Source organism: Thalassophryne amazonica, chromosome 8, assembly GCF_902500255.1.
Source record: "Thalassophryne amazonica chromosome 8, fThaAma1.1, whole genome shotgun sequence".
Lineage (NCBI taxonomy): Eukaryota > Metazoa > Chordata > Actinopteri > Batrachoidiformes > Batrachoididae > Thalassophryne > Thalassophryne amazonica.
Window position 1 is genome coordinate 102120033 of NC_047110.1, and position 21906 is coordinate 102141938.

At 41.4% G+C, this 21906-nt stretch overlaps 1 protein-coding gene across 1 annotated transcript; it reads right to left on the reverse strand.

Moving 5' to 3' along the window:
• Nucleotides 1-942: 942 nt before the first annotated feature.
• Nucleotides 943-21507, reverse strand: LOC117516191 (cytochrome P450 2F2-like). The gene is made up of 11 exons (XM_034177103.1): nucleotides 21291-21507; nucleotides 18728-18890; nucleotides 17225-17377; nucleotides 16944-17104; nucleotides 8309-8377; nucleotides 5991-6095; nucleotides 5764-5902; nucleotides 5556-5641; nucleotides 4053-4154; nucleotides 1464-1605; nucleotides 943-1383 (listed from the first exon to the last, which is right to left on the reverse strand). Exons 1-11 carry the CDS (start codon nucleotides 21450-21452, stop codon nucleotides 1196-1198), a joined length of 1470 nt encoding a protein of 489 aa, XP_034032994.1. The 5' UTR covers nucleotides 21453-21507; the 3' UTR covers nucleotides 943-1195.
• Between the last annotated feature and the right edge of the window lie 399 nt (nucleotides 21508-21906).

The following is a 21906-nucleotide window of genomic DNA, read 5'->3' on the forward strand; positions in this document are numbered from 1 at the left end:
TACAACAACGGAGACCCCGGACTGTTGAACAACTGAAGTCGTACATCAAGCAAGAATAGGAAAGAATTCCATCTACAATGCTTCAACAATTAGTGTCCTCAGTTCCCAAACGCTTATTGAGTGTTGTTAGAAGGAAAGGTGATGTAACACAGTGGTAAACATACCACTGTCCCAGCTTTTTTGAAACGTGTTGCAGACATCCATTTCAAAATGAGCAAATATTTGCACAAAAACAATAAAGTTTATCAGTTTGAACATTAAATATCTTGTCTTTGTGGTGTATTCAATTGAATGTAGGTTGAACAGGATTTGCAACTCATTGTATTCCATTTTTATTTACATTTTACACAACGTCCCAACTTCATTGGAATTGGGGTTGTATAACTTTGTGGAAAATGTTAGTATAAACTACAGAAACTTTTAGAAAAGCATAAAACTAAGTGGAACATTACAGAACATGCAGGAAAGTTCTAGAAGGTTATAGAATAGTCTAGACTACTCAAGAAATAAGCATGTTTTAGCTTATCTGTAAACAGATAACAGATAGGTTGTTCCACAACAAAGGCATTTGCAAAACTGAAAATTCTGTTTGTGAAGTGTAATTCACGACCAACATGGGTTGCTATTCACACTCCCATCCAGATGACAGTGTTCTATGCATCTTGATGGGAGGGGGTGATCAACAGACATTTCAATTTCCCATAATGCCTTTTGGCACATGTGTCTATTAAAAGCTCAAACCTTCAGAATTTAGTGCATTCCTTTAAAAGATATGTCATACGTGTGACATTTTCTCTCTGTTACTGTTAATATCGTAAACTGCCCAGAAATAGCTGTTTATGAGTAAAACCATGAGTGAAAAGTGCTTTGCATTTCATTTCAGAAGAACTGTGCCCACCACTGTCAGAAGGACAGCACAGTTTGGAGATGCAGTCAGAGAGGCAGGATTGAGATGGTTTAGACATGAACAGGAGAAGACGTATATAGAGAGAAGGATGCTGAGGATGGAGTAGTCTGGCTGAAGTATAAAACAAAGGCTAAAGACAAGGTTTATGCTTATGAATGCGCCGAAGGAGCACATGCAGGTGGTTGTTGTGACAGAAGAAGATGCAGAGGTCAGGGTGAGTTGGAGACAGATGACCTGCTATGGTGACCCCTAAGAAAAATCCTTATTCATCCAATGTCAAATACTGTCTCACAGTGTGGTCCTAAACTGGACCTTCATGCGGTACGGTTTGGGAGTCAGAGTGACCCCGTAGACTGGAATGTAGTCTGGCTGTCCCGCATCTTCAGGCCAGATGAACTTGAACTTCCTCAGCAGACTCACTATGAAGAGAAAAAGCTCCATACGTGCCAGACCTTCTCCCAGACACATCCGAGGACCTGAAAGATGAACATGCAACAAAGAAACAAAATACACTTTCTTTTGTGAGTTCTAACGGTGGCGCATCATGATGTCACACCTGCAGAGAACGGCATGAAGGCTTCTGGCTTAAAAAACTCTCCCTGGTCGTTGAGGAAGTTTTCAGGGTTGAATTCGTTTGGGAATTTCCACTGTCCCTCTTCATTCAGCACTGACGACATGTTTTGGATGATTATTGTTCCCTGAGAAGAAGATGAAATAATAATCACAAAATTTTGTGTCAGGTGATCAGACACTGTGTGTATTAGGTCCTTTATTTTTAATTTGTCCTGATTTATTTTGAATGTCTGATAGTGGAGTGACATCCACTAGTTTATTGCTTGAACAAAATAATCCAAGTTGGTGGAGCAAGGTCCCAGACAACTCTTTTCCTGGATAAACCTAATATGTTTGGAATTTTATTCTCTCATGCCCTGCAGTAGAGTGGCATCCTGTCCAGGGTGTAACCCGCCTCGCTCCCTATGACTGCTGGGATAGGCTCCATCCCCCCAGTCAGCCTTATTTGGAGTAAGCAGGTACAGAAAGTGCATAAGTGGATGGATTATTTTCTCTTATACTTTGTAAATAAATCCTGCTTTGTAAACAGATAACACATTGGGGTGATTTACAAGACATCCTACCAAGATACTAGCAAGCAAACTAATGATTCAGGAGTATTACACTGATGCACATTTTACTGAAACAAATCAAACTTTGAATCCATCAAGCAGTCAAGTATGAAGAAAACCTCATAGTGGCAGAGTCAGGTTTCCCAGTACTTTACAATTTATCATTAAACACTGTGCACACTAACGCCAAGTAATCTCAAGCTAGCCATGTCCAGTAACATCCATCAAGCAACAAATGCCAACTACTTCTTACCCTCATTTGTAGCTAATCTGACTGTAGCGACACTGTGTGATTGTAAGATTGGATGCTAGCCACTGACCTCAAGCAATGATTGGATGTCTTGGTACGAGCTCTCTTCAGAACATCTTTGGGTTCTGTTGGAAAGGCTTTTTGTCAAACAAATGCTTACTCACTTGCATTGTGAGGCAAAATCAGCTAAGACATTTGACCATATGGCACATTTCTCTGAGCATGACCCAACATGCAGGTGCCTCAGCGGTTGGAGAAGACCACCAGGATGTCCATGGTTCACCTGGCTGTGGCAAATAGATGATAACTTTTGGGAGGTGGAGATGGACCGGTTGTCTGCCTCTGTGGCTGCCATCCCGTACCCAAGGCAGAGCCATAGCATGCTGGGTGTAAGTAGTGAGACATGACACCAGTCCATGCTCTCAAACCTGACCTGTATGGACTATGATGTTGCTGTAATGATATTTCATTTCAACTTTGGGACAAAATGTTTTCATTGTTTTATGAAATATAAAACTGATGAGGGTCAAATACTCCCTGGACACACCTCACATGGAAGATGCACCTCACAGGAGGGTCTAAAGTGCAACTCAAAGTATACTCAACAAAAATATAAACGCAACACTTTTGGTTTTGCTCCCATTTTGTATGAGATGAACTCAAAGATCTAAAACTTTTTCCACATACACAATATCACCATTTCCCTCAAATATTGTTCACAAACCAGTCGAAATCTGTGATAGTGAGCACTTCTCCTTTGCTGAGATAATCCATCCCACCTCACAGGTGTGCCATACCAAGATGCTGATTAGACACCATGATTAGTGCACAGGTGTGCCTTAGACTGCCCACAATAAAAGGCCACTCTGAAAGGTGCAGTTTTGTTTTATTGGGGGGGGGATACCAGTCAGTATCTGGTGTGACCACCATTTGCCTCATGCAGTGCAACACATCTCCTTCGCATCATCCGTGAAGAGAACACCTCTCCAACGTGCCAAATGCCAGGGAATGTGAGCATTTGCCCACTCAAGTCGGTTACGACGATGAACTGGAGTCAGGTCGAGACACCGATGAGGACGCCGAGCATGCAGATGAGCTTCCCTGAGACGGTTTCTGACAGTTTGTGCAGAAATTCTTTGGTTATGCAAACCGATTGTTTCGGCAGCTGTCCGAGTGGCTGGTCTCAGACGATCTTGGAGGTGAACATGCTGGATGTGGAGGTCCTGGGCTGGTGTGGTTACACGTGGTCTGCGGTTGTGAGGCTGGTTGGATGTACTGCCAAATTCTCTGAAACGACTTTGGAGACGGCTTATGGTAGAGAAATGAACATTCAATACATGAGCAACAGCTCTGGTTGACATTCCTGCTGTCAGCATGCATGCTCCCTCAAATCTTGTGACATCTGTGGCATTGTGCTGTATGATAAAACTGCACCTTTCAGAGTGGCCTTTTATTGTGGGCAGTCTAAGGCACACCTGTGCACTAATCATGGTGTCTAATCAGCATCTTGGTATGGCACACCTGTGAGGTGGGATGGATTATCTCAGCAAAGGAGAAGTGCTCACTATCACAGATTTAGACTGGTTTGTGAACAATATTTGAGGGAAATGATGATATTGTGTATGTGGAAAAAGTTTTAGATCTTTGAGTTCATCTCATACAAAATGGGAGCAAAACCAAAAGTGTTGCGTTTATATTTTTGTTGAGTGTATTTACCATTGACTTAATGAATTATGATGTGAGTGCTGATATTTAAGTCATTGGTTTTTACCTTTGGAATGGAATAGCCCATGAGTTCTGTCTCTTTGGTTGTAGAGTGGAAGACACTGAGAGGAACAGTGTTAGCAACCCTCTGCACTTCATGGATCACAGCCTGGATGGGGAGAAATGAAACAAGGCACTTTTGGCCTAATGTCTACCACTTTAGGGGACTAAACAAAACTGACAATCCAGCTTCAGTATACCATGGTCTACACAAAATGTGTGCTGGACATCCCAGGTGGTAGCCGTAGCCAGGAAGGGGTCAAAGAAGGATAATACAGGGTCAACATTTAAAAATGTTTCACACATACTGAAGAGTATACCACATTATTTGTCTCATCATAAAGATTCCTAAAAAGTGTAGCTTGTTATATCTACAATAATGAGATACAAATAAAAACTGTGAAAAAGTCAATTTCAGTATGTAGAGGAGTCAAAAGACAAAGTTGCTTCAATTTTGGCAAAAAAAAGTGATTTTTAGTTGTGCTATTCTGTTTTCAAAAAGGAATCATTTGCACCATATGCTATGTTTAGTTATGACATTACCATATGTCATAGAAACCAATGGACATCAAACGTCTTTGACGGTTACTTTGGAGAATAGCAATGCTGTAGTTGAGTCCATCTCCCCCAAGGTCAAGGCCAAGTCTGACTCCTGGTTCTCCAAGGCCAAGGACAAGACATCAAAAAAGTGTCTAAAGGGGAAGTAATGGTCTAGTGGTTAAGCAGTGGGCTTGAGACCAGAGGATCCTTGGTTCAAACCCCCATCTGGCTGGAAAATCACTAAGGGCACTTGGACAAGGTCCTTAATCTCCAAGTTGCTTCCGGTGTGTAATTATCACCTTGCATGGCAGCACCCTGACATCAGTGTGTGAGTCTGTATGGGTGAATGTGATGCATTACAGTAAAGCGCTCTGATCTTCTGATATAAGTGGAAAACGCTATATAAATGCAGTCCATTTATCAAAAAACATCTCAAGACTTCCAACACTGGAGACCAAGCATTCAACACAGTTAAAGCTAATCCATTTATTAATCCTTTTACAACTCAATAATGTGCCTATGGCAATGAGCCTTTTATGTTAAATTTCTGAGCATAATTGTGCCACATGATGAGCGCATAAAATGAGCCCCCCCCCCCCATCAGATCACAAGGCCCTACACTCAGCACTTGTTCTGGGAACCTTGTCTAAGGCAGGATCGCTTTCTACTGGCTCTTGCACTGCAGCAACACTTGACCAGGAATCAATTTAAGACCAACACATCCACTGGTGCACAAATGAGACTGAGTACATTTGTTATTTTAAGAATGTGGATGCTGGGCATGAAAGTCACAGCGGCTGCATCATGTGGAAAACAACGACACATGCACTTCTTTGCACCGGTTGGATGATACTGTCCAAAATGTGAACGAATAAAAGTATCAACACCATATTTATTAGTTGCTCTGGTACTTAAATATACTAAATATGCATGTGAAAAATCAACACTGTGTGGAATACTCATAATTTACCTGCACATAAGGCATGTTGTGTCTGTCCTCAAAACTGGCCTCATGCTTCTCTGCCAGCACTTGATCAATCTCCTGCTGACAACGCTCTAATCCAGACAGCGGAGAGAGACGCATTTACCTTCTACAACTCACAGGAAGATTAAAAGGGGGAACATGTACATGAGATTATGGAGATGTGCATAAACAATAGTTACATATTCATTCACACCTTGTACATGTGGATACGTCATCAGGTAGAGGAAAGCCGCGAGCAGTGTGTTGGACGTTGTGTCAGTTCCAGCAAAGTGAAGATCTAAGGCAAACATCCTGAGAGCCTCTTCTGAAAATGAAGATCCGCTGTTGCCTCTCTGTGGACAGAATAGCGATTATCAGACGGGATTTTCTTTCTTGCTTTTTAATGGCTAGTTACAAAGACAAACACAAAAACACTTAAACCTTGTCCATTTCATCCAGGTAGCAGTCCACAAAATCCCGTGGCTTTTCAGGGATTCTGGTCTTCTTGTGCTCAGTCACCCAACGCAATGAAATTTTTTGGCAGGTCTGAAGAAAAAGAACATTTGGAATTTTTATTAATTGATTTGTTTTGTGCAGCACGGTGTCTTAGTGGTTAGCACTGTTGCCTCACAACAAGAAGGTCATGGGATTGATTCCAACCTGTGGCCTTTCTGTGTAGAGTTTGTGTGTTCTCCCTGTGTTTGCTCCGGCATCCTCTCACACCCAAAGACATACAGGTTAGGTGAACTGGAAACTTTAAATTGTCCATAGGTGTGAGTGCAGGTGTGAATGTGTTTGTTTGTCTATATGTGGCCCTGCGACAGACTGGCATCCTGTCCAGGGTGTACCCCACCTCATGCCCTATGACTGCTGGGATAGACTCCATCCCCTGGTGACCTGATCTAGGATCACTCACCTAAAATAAATTCATTCCATGACCCTGAATACATTGCACAAAAAGCAAAATGTTTTCTCATCTCTTCTGTGTCTGATTTGTGATGTCATCCAGTTGACCTGTGCTCTTATTTTGAAAGACTCATGCAAGAAACAGGAAGCGTTCAGAGACCTTTGTAGTCCAAGTCACACAGTGGACTGCTCAAGGAAAGATACCAGTGTAAGGACCTGTGCCTGTGTTTGGTTTTGTCTGACGAAAGTTCCTTTTCTATCTGCAAAATGAGTTCCTTGTCAGATGATGTCCACAAGGTTTGTTAGAAAGTTTAGTGCGTGTTCAAAACTTTGAGGGGATACCAGATGGAGAGCTTTCCTGCTGCCTGGATGTTTGTTGAGCACACCCAGCACTTTTGGATGTGAACACGGAGAAAACTGAGTTCACATGTTGACAGGGATAGACTGGATGTTCCACTGTTTTCAGTGAGAGGCTGACTGGAAAATTATAGATTTTTTTTTTTATCTTAAAGAGCAGGAATCACAGATAGTAATAAGTGGATTATTTATTTGATTTAAACAGGTAGGCACCATTGAAGCTTACATGAGGTTAACATTGAAAAGTGACAGAGTTTATGCAAACACCCATCCTCCTTCAAGTAGAATTTCCTGTGGAACACCCAGGGCACTCATGAATCCTATAGTTTTATCGTTTTGATAGAATTCTTTAGAATTGGGGTTTGGATAACACATGTAAGGCTTTGACAATTCAACATGGCCGTCATTTTTCAAGATCGTAGTCATGATTGGTCTGAAAATTGGAAATGCATCAAGGTTGCAGAGAAGAGATGGATATGGATGATCTGGGTTTTTAATGCTATGTATTTATGCTGCTTTGGTCTTTAGTTCAAGCAGTCTATGGTTCAATCCCGCCGCCATCTCGGCCACAGAGGTCCTCTGGTCACAATTGGCGTTGTCGGCAGGATGTGGGTAGTCACAGAACATGCTTAAATGCACCTGTGACTTCGGGAGGAAGTCAAAAATGGTGGAGAGATATGTAGCAAGGTGAAGTCTGGATTGAAAAGATGTTCAAGCTAGCTTGGCTAATGGGGAATTCCCCTTTGGCTGCTTTGGTCTTTAGTTCGAGGACTCCGGGGTTCGATCCCACCGCCATCCCGGCCACAAAGGTCCTCCAGTCACATTTGCATAGGTTCCCTCTGGGGGCTCCAGCGTCCTCTCACTTCCAAAGACATGCAGGTTTGGTGAAATAGAAACTTTAATTTGACTATAGGTGAGAGTGTGAATGGGTTTGTGTCTATGATACAATAGATTGGCTGCCTGTTCAGGGTGCATGTCTCCACTCTCACCTACATTGGGACCCTTAATTGGAATAAGCAGATTTAGTAAATGCCTGCATGAATAAAACACATGGTCTTTATCTTTAAAAACATTGGTTGCCATCTTGAATTTTAAATGACTTCCACATATTACCCAAATGGCACCTCCCAAGATGTATGGTAAACAAGTCCAACTAATTATGTCCTCCAGATCATATAATATCCATCGCTGATCACAAATGCGACATATCGAAAAGTCATGATATCTCAAAATCCAACTATTTTGGAATGTACCAAGTTAAATGCACAGTCGTTAAGGTTATCTGCACACCTAGTTGTGGGTGGGAACAATTAGACCAAATGTGGCCTCTGTACATTAAATTCCACCAGTATGTTGAAAATATGTCAGATTTATTCCAATTAATCTGGATGTTAAATCTTCAAAAGGGAAACACTTTTACAGCATGTGTATGAAAATAATGGTTTTCATTGATTATATCAAAAAATATTGTTATATTCTTCCAAATCAACACATACCTCAATATTCTTGAAGGATTTTGTGAATGGCAGTGGGAGCTTGCGAACCATGGGAACACAGTCGTACAGCTGCGAGATAAAGCAATATTTTAATGTTACCATGTGACCTCTGTTTTCAAGAAACAGTTAACAGATCAAAATGTTTTGTTCACAAATCTGACTCATGAGTTGTAACATTGGATTTGCCTATAAAAAAACAAAGGCTTTGAATATTGTTGGATTTTCAAAGTTGGTGTATTTTTTCAATGGTTTGTGGGCTTTTTTCAACAACATGATAGTGTTGTACCTGATATCTTCCAACATGCAAAATTGTGAGAAATTAAATGTTTTATGAATGATTTTTTTTTTTTGCCTTTAATTATGACACCAGAGCCACATTTCAGGATGTAAATTAATCTTCCATCCTCGGCCATTCCTCCTCAAACCTCATCCCATTACTGACTTAAATTGCATAGTACATAAATTGTCAAATGAGCTGAAAATTATAAATAAAGAAAAAATTATAAAAATATTGATGTATTTTGTTTTATTTTTGGTGCCATATGCCCACAGAAATTTAGTCATGAACATGGGGAAACAGCCTGATTTCACCTGCTGCTGATAAACACTCAGAAACCTCAAGCTGTCAGGGATATTAATTTTGGTGGCATCATTTCAGGTCATGCCCCTGAAGTGAATGGGGGAAATATGTGTTTTTGTGGACTTTGACAATTGAAATGTATGTTTTGCCAGAAGAGAGTCACACAACTATTGTTGGTTATTAGATGGTCAGATTTTACAAAGATAATATTTTAGTCACTTTTATGGCTAAAAATAGCTCTGAATCTGTTCAGACACTGTATGGCTAATTTTATTTTTTATCAAATACATGATTTTATCAAATACATGATTAATAGTCTCTTGTCCCCTCCCCTCCTGGGATAATGATGAGGTGTTTAGCAGGCTGACATTGTTAAATAGGTGGCTGGTGGAATTTTGAAGACAGGAAGGCTTTAGCTTTATTGATAACTGGACTTTGTTCTGGGGCCGCCGTGGCTTGCTGATGCCGGACGGCCTCCACCCTACTGGGGAAGGCACCGCCATCTTGTCTGCGAACATAGATAGAGCTCTACAGGGAGGATAAAATTAGGAATTTACAGCAGGCCACAGAGCAGGTGATTAGAGACCCTGCGAGGCTTATGACAAATGTCGGTGTGGAATCCATTAGCTTAGCGGGGAAATTAGTGTAGAAAATCCACTATGGTGATAGTGCAGTTTATCTGCCAGGGAGGGAAATTCAACAAGTTGAGACTGCGGCCTGCTTCCGTAGATGTGTCCATAAAAATCATAGAGGGATATGCTTTGCAAACTTAATACCCATTACTACATTGGATGATGTTGAAAATGAGGATGGCCCAATGGTTCTTCCAGCAATATCAAAGATTTTGTGTCTGCTACCTACAATTCGCATGAAATGTCTCAAACCTAAACCTACTTCTAGACATCTTATATATGCTACTCTGGAACCACCCCTAAACCCAAACTGTCCAACTGTCAACCCCACTGAGGTCCTTAGTCTGGGTCTCATTAACATAAGATCACTATCCTCAAAATCATTGTTGATTAATGATCTAATTATTGATCAGCACTTAGATATGATTGGGTTCTGTGAAACCTGGCTTAAACCTACAGCTGTCCTCCCCTTAAATGAGGCCTGCCCACCCACATATACATTTAATCACGTCCCTCATGGTGCGAAGCAAGGTGGGGGTGTTGCTGTTATTTATAAATCTAGGTTTAGCTTATTAGCTGTTGGGGGTCACAAATATAACTCGTTTGAGCATCTGATTATCCGCTCTGTTCAGGATATTGCCAAGGTCAGAAGAATAAAAATCAGCCTTATTACTTTGTCACTGTATATAGGCCCCCCAGCCCATATTCTGGATTCTTAGATGAATTTGGTGCGTTCATCTCTAATTTGTCAATTAGTGTGGATAACATTCTGATCATTGATGACTTTAACATTCTTATAAATAAGCCTTCTGATCCCCTCTGCAAATCATTTATGGAAATTGTGGATGCATTAGGATTTTGGCAATGCATTCAGGACTCGACGCACATTAGTGGAAATACCCTGGATTTGGTTCTCACACGTGGTCTTGCTGTCACGAATATTGACATCATGCCTCTTACATCAGTGGTCTCTGATCACTCACTTATTAAGTTTACAGTTTCGCTGCCGTGTTTAGTGGAACAACAACCTTATATATCACTACGGCGATGCATCTACTCCTCAACTAAGACTGAACTCGAAGCTAGACTGGCTGATGTCTTAGCTTCACATTTGACAAATACCCAATCAGTAAACAGTCTTGTGGATAGTTTAAACTCAGTGTTCAAACCTACACTCGACATGATTGTGCCACCTTTGTTAAACCCCCCCCCCCCCAAACACAGTCACCTTGGTTCAGTGATTGCCTGCGTGACCTCAAGCATAAGGCCAGAGGTCTAGAAGGGAAATGGCGTAGTTCCAAATTAGAAGTATTCCACCTTGCGTGGTGTGATGCTATCTTAGACTATAAGCATGCATTACTGGCTACAAAGCAGACCTATTAGTCTGATTTGATCGACAAAAACAAGCATAACTCAAAGTTCTTGTTTGACACGGTGGCAACACTTATTCATGGACAACAACCTGTAGTTCACTCTCCTTTTACAGTGCAAGATTTCCTGGATTACTTTGAGAAGAAAACAGAAGACATTAGGTTAAACATATCCCAGCATGCCTTAACCCAGCCACTACACCCTACTATCGAGGTGGGTGCCATTACTGAGATATTACCTAGATTTACAGAATTTGACAGTATCTCACTAGGCATGCTGACAAAACTCGTAACGTCAACAAAAAGCACAACCTGTTTATTTGATCCTATACCAACAAAACTGTTTAAGGACCTGTGGCCCACTCTTGGGCCGACTGTGCTGGAAATTATTAATCTTTCTTTAACTTCTGGATCTGTTCCTAAATGTTTCAAATCTGCAGTGATTAAACCATTACTTAAGAAACCTAATCTCGACCCTAGTGTATTGAAAAACTATCAGCCGATATCAAATCTATCATTTTGCTCTAAAATTCTGGAAAAAGTGGTTTCACGGCAGCTCATAGACTATATTACTAAGAATAAACTGTTTGAGCCACTGCAGTCTGGTTTTAGAAAATATCATTCCACAGAGACGGCTCTCACTGAAGTGGTGAATGATCTGCTTGCAGTGGATTCGGACACCACTATGGTTCTTGTGCTGTTAGATGTCAGTGCTGCATTTGATACAGTGAATCATCATATTCTACTTGATAGGCTGGAAAATCATTTTGGGATTGCTGGGAGTGCCCTTGCATGGCTGACGTCATACTTGACCAGTCATTCTCACTGTGTTTTGTACAGTAACACTACCTCTAACCTTAGTGACATGAAATGTGGGGTTCCACAGGTGTCCGTCTTAGGCTCCCTGCTTTTCTCCCTTTATATAGCACCCCTTGGGCACATATTGTGCCATTTTGGGATTACCTTTAACTGCTATGCTGATGATACTCAGTATACATGCCGTTAACTGCTGGTAATCTCATCCACATAAAATCCTTACAAGATTGCCATGCATCAGTGAGAAGCTGGATGGCTAGAAATTTCCTACTTTTAAACTCTGATAAGACTGAAATGATGGTTCTTGGTCCAGTGAGACATCGGCATCAATTTGACCAGTTAACGCTTAGCCTAGGCTCATGTGTCATACATCACACTGACAAAGTGAGGAACCTTGGGGTAATTTTTGATCCTACATTGTCCTTTGACCTCCACATTAGAAATATTACAAGGACTGCTTTTTTCCACCTGCGAAATATAGTGAAGATTCATCCGAACCTGTCTATGTCTGATGCTGAGACCCTGATCCATGCGTTTATCTCTTCTCGACTGGACTACTGCAATGATTTATTTTCTGGTTTACCACAGTCCAGCATTAGGGGTCTCCAGTTGGTTCAAAATGCTGCAGCCAGACTTTTGACATGAAGCAGAAAGTTCGACCACATTACACCCATTTTGGCATCTCTTCACTGGCTTTCTGTCCCAGTGAGATCAGATTTTAAGGTTCTGCTACTAATCTATAAAATTATTCATGGACTGGCACCTCCCTACTTAGCTGACCTAATTAAACCTTACATACCGGCCCGGGCTCTGCGTTCTTAGGGTGCAGGACTACTTAGTGTCCCCTTAGTGTCCTGCATTGCACCACGGAGACGTGGCCATTTCAATGCGTCATAGAGCACTTTCAGTTTCAATTCATTTTCATTTATATTGCGCCAAATCACAACAAACAGTTGCCCCAAGGCGCCTTATATTGTAAGGCAAGGCCATACAATAATTACGGAAAAACCCAATGGTCAAAACGACCCCCTGTGAGCAAGCACTTGGTGACAGTGGGAAGGAAAAACTCCCTTTTAACAGGAAGAAACCTCCAGCAGAACCAGGCTCAGGGAGGGGCAGTCTTCTGCTGGGACTGGTTGGGGCTGAGGGGAGAGAATCAGGAAAAAGACATGCTGTGGAGGGGAGCAGAGATCAATCACTAATGATTAAATGCAGAGTGGTGCATACAGAGCAAAAAGAGAAAGAAACACTCAGTGCATCATGGGAACCCCCCAGCAGTCTAAGTCTATAGCAGCATAACTAAGGGATGGTTCAGGGTCACCTGATCCAGCCCTAACTATAAGTTTTAGCAAAAAGGAAAGTTTTAAGCCTAATCTTAAAAGTAGAGAAGGTGTCTGTCTCCCTGATCTGAATTGGGAGCTGGTTCCACAGGAGAGGAGCCTGAAAGCTGAAGGCTCTGCCTCCCATTCTACTCTTACAAACCCTAGGAACTACAAGTAAGCCTGCAGTCTGAGAGCGAAGCACTCTATTGGGGTGATATGGTACTATGAGGTCCCTAAGATAAGATGGGACCTGATTACTCAAAACCTTATAAGTAAGAAGAAGAATTTTAAATTCTATTCTAGAATTAACAGGAAGCCAATGAAGAGAGGCCAATATGGGTGAGATATGCTCTCTCCTTCTAGTCCCTGTCAGTACTCTAGCTGCAGCATTTTGAATTAACTGAAGGCTTTTCAGGGAACTTTTAGGACAACCTGATAATAATGAATTACAATAGTCCAGCCTAGAGGAAATAAATGCATGAATTAGTTTTTCAGCATCACTCTGAGACAAGACCTTTCTAATTTTAGAGATATTGCGCAAATGCAAAAAAGCAGTCCTACATATTTGTTTAATATGCGCATTGAATGACATATCCTGATCAAAAATGACTCCAAGATTTCTCACAGTATTACTAGAGGTCAGGGTAATGCCATCCAGTGTAAGGATCTGGTTAGACACCATGTTTCTAAGATTTGTGGGGCCAAGTACAATAACTTCAGTTTTATCTGAGTTTAAAAGCAGGAAATTAGAGGTCATCCATGCCTTTATGTCTGTAAAACAATCCTGCAGTTTAGCTAATTGGTGTGTGTCCTCTGGCTTCATGGATAGATAAAGCTGGGTATCATCTGCGTAACAATGAAAATTTAAGCAATGCTGTCTAATAATACTGCCTAAGGGAAGCATGTGTAAAGTGAATAAAATTGGTCCTAGCACAGAACCTTGTGGAACTCCATAATTAACCTTAGTCTGTGAAGAAGATTCCCCATTTACATGAACAAATTGTAATCTATTAGATAAATATGATTCAAACCACCGCAGCGCAGTGCCTTTAATACCTATGGCATGCTCTAATCTCTGTAATAAAATTTTATGGTCAACAGTATCAAAAGCAGCACTGAGGTCTAACAGAACAAGCACAGAGATGAGTCCACTGTCTGAGGCCATAAGAAGATCATTTGTAACCTTCACTAATGCTGTTTCTGTACTATGATGAATTCTAAAACCTGACTGAAACTCTTCAAATAGACCATTCCTCTGCAGATGATCAGTTAGCTGTTTTACAACTACCCTTTCAAGAATTTTGAGAGAAAAGGAAGGTTGGAGATTGGCCTATAATTAGCTAAAATAGCTGGGTCAAGTGATGGCTTTTTAAGTAATGGTTTAATTACTGCCACCTTAAAAGCCTGTGGTACATAGCCAACTAATAAAGATAGATTGATCATATTTAAGATCGAAGCATTAATTAATGGTAGGGCTTCCTTGAGCAGCCTGGTAGGAATGGGGTCTAATAAACATGTTGATGGTTTGGAGGAAGTAACTAATGAAAATAACTCAGACAGAACAATCGGAGAGAAAGAGTCTAACCAAATACCAGCATCACTGAAAGCAGCCAAAGATAACGATATGTCTTTGGGATGGTTATGAGTAATTTTTTCTCTAATAGTTAAGATTTTATTAGCAAAGAAAGTCATGAAGTCATTACTAGTTAAAATTAAAGGAATACCCGGCTCAATAGAGCTCTGACTCTTTGTCAGCCTGGCTACAGTGCTGAAAAGAAACCTGGGGTTGTTCTTATTTTCTTCAATTAGAGATGAGTAGTAAGATGTCCTAGCTTTACGGAGGGCTTTTTTATAGAGCAACAGACTCTTTTTCCAGGCTAAGTGAAGATCTTCTAAATTAGTGAGACGCCATTTCCTCTCCAACTTACGGGTTATCTGCTTTAAGCTGCGAGTTTGTGAGTTATACCACGGAGTCAGGCACTTCTGATTTAAGGCTCTCTTTTTCAGAGGAGCTACAGCATCCAAAGTTGTCTTCAATGAGGATGTAAAACGATTGACGAGATACTCTATCTCACTCACAGAGTTTAGGTAGCTACTCTGCACTGTGTTGGTATATGGCATTAGAGAACATAAAGAAGGAATCGTATCCTTAAACCTAGTTACAGCGCTTTCTGAAAGACTTCTAGTGTAATGAACTTATTCCCCACTGCTGGGTAGTCCATCAGAGTAAATGTAAATGTTATTAAGAAATGATCAGACAGAAGGGAGTTTTCAGGGAATACTGTTAAGTCTTCAATTTCCATACCATAAGTTAGAACAAGATCTAAGATATGATTAAAGTGGTGGGTGGACTCATTTACATTTTGAGCAAAGCCAGTTGAGTCTAATAATAGATTAAATGCAGTGTTGAGGCTGTCATTCTCAGCATCTGTGTGGATGTTAAAATCGCCCACTATAATTATCTTATCTGAGCTAAGCACTAAGTCAGACAAAAGGTCAGAAAATTCACAGAGAAACACACAGTAACGACCAGGTGGACGATAGATAACAACAAATAAAACTGGTTTTTGGGACTTCCAATTTGGATGGACAAGACTAAGAGTCAAGCTTTCAAATGAATTAAAGCTCTGTCTGGGTTTTGGATTAATTAATAAGCTGGAATGGAAGATTGCTGCTAATCCTCCGCCTCGGCCCGTGCTACGAGCATTCTGGCAGTTAGTGTGTGTGAAATCACAACAAAGTTGCCTCAAGGCACTTCACACAAGTAAGGTCTAACCTTTCCAACCCCTAGAGCAAGCACACAGGCAACAGTGGTTAGGAAAAACTCCCTCTGATGATTTGAGAAAGAAACCTCAAGCAGATCAGACTCAAAGGGGTGACCCTTTGCTTGGGCCATGCTACAGACACACTTGACAATACAGGAAATTATACAGGAACTTTTGGGAGATTTTGGGTCTTTGGGTGGATCCACAGGAGAGGAGGACAGGGGAGTTGATCCTGCTGGGTCACTCAGCTACAAATCAAACCACACTGTGTCACGGAGACATGGCTGTTCCAACGCTGCATGGAGCACTTCACTTGGATCCCGAGGAGACGAGGACAGGCAAAAGAATCCAGCAGGGACACCATTCTGCAAGTGAGTGAGTGTGCTGTCCACTCTTTTCTTCCTGTTTTTACCTGAGGCCAAAATATGGCCATTGGGTATTGTGAAGACTTTGCATGTGTCTGTCTGTCTGTCTGTCTGTGCTCCTATTACTGCCAGGGTCTTCAAATTCACAGGGAGCATTCTTAGGACACAGACCTTGGAAAAGTTCAAGACGGCTAACCTTGACCTATTCTAAGGGGTCAAAAGGTCAGATTCTTTCTCCACACTCTTTCACTGATTACATGCTCATATGGCCTAGGATACTTCAGCATTGTGTTCTACATTTTTTCTCTGTGGAGCCATGCTAGGCTTTTATTCTTATTATTATTTTATTTTATTAATAATTACAGGGCTGTGCTTTCCTGGCTACAGTCAGGGTAATTTTCCCAGCCTCTTTTCACATAATAGCAGGATAATCGCAAGATAATACCAGCCCACAGCCACCCTGAACCATTTGTTCGCAAATGTCATCATTTCAGCTGGTGGTGGTGTTCGACATCTATGAGAGTACCACACACTGTTTGTACGGCACTATGTATGTGGACATTTGCGCCATGAGTCAGCTGACATTTGAGCAACATGCGCTAGTGTGTCCTTAGTATCAGCTCAGTAAAATACTAATGGAGAATTTGTCGCTAATTTGCATCTCCAGCTACTCTCCAACAGTCGCCAGCCCAGTGAGATGCTACCCTTAATACTGTTACTAATACAGTGCAACAGATGCTTTTCCAGTGATAAAACTATAACATCAAAAACAGACTGCATCTTACCATAGCCCAGGGTCCGTTAGATATCTTAGAATTCTCTGTGAAGCACTGAACAATCACTTTGATAACTTCATCATCATAGTCATAACGTGTTCCAAACAAAACCTGGCAGATGATGTTGGAGGCTGCATTATGAAACATAAGTTGAGGACTCAAGGTTTTACCTGCAAGAGGCATAATTATTATTATTATTTGTGCTACAAGGATATTGAAAATGACTTTCTACCAGTTAAATGATCAGACATAATAATGGATGTGGAAGTGTGAAGCAGCAAATGACACACCAATGCTTTTTTCCACTGTGTTAACTGTATATTGTATCTCTCTCAGAATCCTGTGCTCCATGGACTGCTTCCCCAGGCCAAAGTTCCTCAGGGTCATCAGTGCAAAGCGACGATGTTCCTTCCAACGTGGACCATAGTCGCCCAGAATGATACCTACAGTGAATACAGTGACAAATATCTGTGAGACATTCTGCAAAAGCAGCAAAAATGTTTTTCATGTTGTAGACTAAAGCTTTTTATTTTTAGAAATCTATACTGCATATGTGCATGGGCCAAAGAGATGCAGGATGTAGGCCCACCAGCAGGTAGCTATACCCTAAGGCTCATCAGCCGTGCCCCAGCTATGGGTTAAATCATTGGCCACATGATGGAGGACAGCCTAAAGAGCCTGGACTTTGGGCCAATCACACAACACTGTAAAATAAAGGTAGATTACAGAAACCAAAAGCAGAACAAATCCACCAAATGAGAAGCAGCAACTGATCAAGCTGAGTGGAGATGTTGTGTCCAGGCACTATGTGCCACTGAACATGTTGAGGATAGGTACAGCACCAAGCACCAAGAACTGCATGTGGATCCTGTCACCAAAATGTATTTATCTGTCTGATTGGAATTCATCTTTATCAACATCTTAACAAGTTTACCTCAAAGTCATCATTCATAAAGGCCCCGTCACACTTAGCAAGAATGAGCGCGAATCAAGACGAATTAGGCGGAATGTCAAAAAAAAAAAAAAAAATTGTGCCACATCTGAGAAGGAATAAGAATTCCGGAAGACCGCCGTCCGAATACTCAGACTGCGTTTTGACCCACTGCATGTGCATTAGCCTCCGAACGCAATACAAATGTAGGTGGAACACATTAGGATGACCTAGACAGCTGTCAGAATCCAGTGAGAATATGACAAATGCACTTACAGTGCCATACGAGTTGTAAGTGCAGATTGCGGGTTGAAGAAATATATTCCAGCAGCACTCGTGGTGCACTCGCGGTGCACTCGTGGTGCGTTCAGGCACAGTCGAGACATTGGTTTCTACGTGGTGGACAATTTAAACTGTCCCTCTAACATGATCAGAATGCTTTGAATGCCATTTTCATGCCATACAAATATTTATAATGCAGTCAGATTGCGCTCAGACTGCACTTCGATATTTTCCACCTCAAACACACCTCGACAGTTAAGTGCACATGCTCTACATTCAGGCTGACCCCACGACTGTGCCAAACTGTTTAGAATGCTCTTTGAATGCTGTTTTCGAATGCACCTCGACACCTGAACATGGGTCAAATTTACAGCCGGCTGGTATTCGGGGTCATTCGGCCTCTAGTGTGACGGAGGTATAAGATTCATATATAACTGCCATATGTTCCACCAGGGACAAAAGACCAAACAACACAACACAATGCCTGTTTTCCACCCGATGCAGCTGTGGGTTAAATATACAGCATATATTTACTGTCGTCTGTCCACCTGTGTGGTTAATGGTTCACAGTCCTGCTCACCTTTTCCCTCAGTGGTGTGACAGACAAATGTATCTTGAGGTCGTCCAGCAAAATCCAAACCCTTGGTCACCATCGCCTCCTTCATAGCCTGCAATCCGTTTATGATGATGACTGGTCTGAGACCGAAGAACAGACTGTAGATGTTCCCATAAGATTTCCTTAACTGGGAAGGAGCAAGATAAAGAAAAATATTAACTGTTCATAACATGTGGTGATACCTTATTTACACGAGGATGTTAATAAAATCAATGCTGGCTATTCTCAGAATAAAGTACTTATATCCACAGTTTCAAATTGCATAAGTCAAATGGTGTCCACTTTATGGTCTTCTCAAAACATTAAACTTACTGTTCTGGATGCTCAGAATGCATCTGAGGTTATCTAGAAACCGTAGGCTTCTGGGGGCCTAAAGCCCCCAGACCCCAGCCTATGGGCTTCGGCCCTCGGCCTCGCACTTTGTCCCCCCCCCCCCCCCCCCCCCCCCCCCAATTTATAGTTCTAAATTGCACCCTTGGACAGTGATCATAAACACAAAGTATACACAGCGTTTGGACTGTGTGCATGGAAACATTTAGCGGGTTGTGAATCAATTGTGTCCGCAGAAAAATATTAATGCTTTAATGGTTTATGAGTGAGGAGATAATGCAAAACACAAGTGAAACAGCCAAGAATCTGCAGCTCCAGTGCACTGCCTCAACTGATAATTAATCACTGCACATCCAGATATGGAAACATGAAGGAGCTACTCCCTGTGTGCACAAATGCTGCAGACTTTGATGGGTGTGGCCAGTGTACTTGTGTTCACCTTAGTATGCAAACTGGGATTTTTTTCCCCCCAATCCCAAATTTTACCACCATTTCTTGAATGATAATGGACGAATGCTACAGTTCCACAATTGTTGGAATGAGGCTCAAAACCTGACGTCTCAGCTGCTGCCTTTGCAACCTTGCAAAAGACTTTGTCTTAAATGGTTTAGATTTAGGATTAGAATCAGGGCAAAGAGCTTCCAGACCAAAAGGTGAAGCTCTAATGCATTTTAGACAACAGCCACTTGGGGCACTGTGGAAGCACTGGGAACACTGAATTACTCCCCAGTGTTGCAGACTGAACGGTCCCCCCTACAGATCGGTCCCCCTGCCTTCACTGCACATGTCATTTCGGATCGTTAGCAGCAATTAACATATTATTGCCTCCTTTCTGCTTAAAACTGACTTAAAACTGACTTTAGAATGATTTAAGAGATTTTACTTTGTCATCTGATGGTTAATAATCACATTATTCCCTTTGATCAGTTTGGGTGTAGAGAGACAGACTCAGAGAGTCAGTCTCAGGGTGCTGCTGTCGCACTCTCATCATTCCCCTGTCTTTTATTATGAAATAATGCTGAATTTATGTGGAAATGATTGTATGGGAATTATGTGAAAATGACCTAGTACCATGACCGTTATCTTCCAGCTCATCATGTCGCTTCTTCCCCCGTGTGCCCCTCCCCTTTTCACTTCTCACTGTTTCTGTGCCCCTTCTTAGCAAGCTGCAGGGGGCGCCAATTTGTCAGTTCTCTGCACAGTGATATGACACATAATAGAAAACCACTTTGCAGAGCAGATGCTTTTTGTGCTTGTGCCGCCCCCAATGTGTCATTAAAAAATGCTGCCCCGGGCGGATGCCCAGTTTGCCCGTACCAAAAACTGCGTCTGTTAGCAGCATCGGGTTTGGGTCGAGTTCAGACAGAAATATGATGCCATATGATGCCGAAGTGCACTCGAATGACCGCACATACAAGATGGTGAGCTAACACAAACAACATAAATGCAAAGTAAAGTGTAATATTCCAATGTCAGCTTTGATGTCTACGGAAATTTCTCAATGCCGTCAATACATCAAATCATAATTTTATGGATGTGTAGAGTTTGCACTAACAGTTTGGCTTGACTGTGGCGTTGGAGGTTCATTACATGTTATGAACGTCTTAAGGCTACCAGTGTATTAATGTACTTATTTTACTTATTCAAAGTATCAAAGTATGAGGAAAAAAGAGAGAGAGAAAAAAGTTCACACCTGTAGCAGCTGCAGGGATCTGGGCTTCTTTCAACAGCTACATCATATGGTCTGACGGGTTTTTAACAGTCCATCATGGCACCGGCAGAATGGAGCCATGGGAGAAACTGTTGCACCTCTTGGTGCTCCTATTGTCTTTGATAAAGGTTTGGGTTAAATTTTTCCCAAATGCATTAAAAGTGTGGAAATTTCAACAATAATTCTAATTCCAGGCCACTGGCTTTGTGCACTTCTGCAGGGCTTGAGCCGTAGCAGAATTGTGGAATGACCGAGGTCCAGTTTCAGAATATTTTAGATTTGCATACTGTATAATGCAAAATTAAAGCTTATGAAATCATTTTAATGTCATTGAGAGTTTGCTAAATTGTGTATTTTTTGCTCACTTTGACAACAACAGCTTTGCCCCCCCCCCCCCCACTCTTTAGGGGTGTGCCCCCCAATAAATCAGACATGAAAATTTAAGCTAATAAAAGAAGAATATGTTCTACTTCATGGTTTTCTTACCTTCTCAAAGTCCTGAATTGGGTTATCTACAGTAAGATTCAGTAGGTTTCCCAGAAACGGCAGTGCTGGAGGTCCGGGTGGAAAGTTTTTGGGTCTCCTGCATCTTAAACAAAGAATAAAGCAAAAAACACAGATCCACAGCAGGACCACTGAAGTCAACATGTTTTCACTGAGCAGAAGCTGCTGGTTGTTAAACAGCGAGGAGTCAGGTCAGACACTTGTGGAGTCCCACAGCTGTGAAGCTGAGTTATATAACAGTCTGAGCTCTATGTCATACATGAACAGTTTTTTCTCCTCCCCTCTGTAAGCTCCAATGATTGGACCAAACCATTGTCACACAAGTCAGCTGCACTCTGATCTACCTGAGAGGCCAAAGTCCTCCTCCTGCCTTGGATATTTCAAATCAAATTTCAAATTTATTAATTTATATAGCACAAATCACGACAAGTCACCTCAAGGTGCTTCACGAACATCATTTAAAAGGCAGAATAAAATGAAATAAAGATTAAAAACACAATAAAAATTAAAACATAAGTAAAAGGAATAAAATAAGTAAAAGGAGCATAGTTTTCTTATTTTATTTTATTATTCTTTTCATTATTTTGAAACTGTCCCT

Excerpts from the sequence above, each read along its gene's own strand:
- LOC117516191 (XM_034177103.1), bottom strand. The coding sequence starts at position 21,452 with ATGTTGACTTCAGTGGTCCTGCTGTGGATCTGTGTTTTTTGCTTTATT. Across the intron at positions 18,891-21,290 it reads CAATTCAGGACTTTGAGAAG|TTAAGGAAATCTTATGGGAA; the intron begins GTAAGAAAACCA and ends GCTCCTTCCCAG. Across the intron at positions 1,606-4,052 it reads TGGGCTATTCCATTCCAAAG|GGAACAATAATCATCCAAAA; the intron begins GTAAAAACCAAT and ends TCTTCTTCTCAG.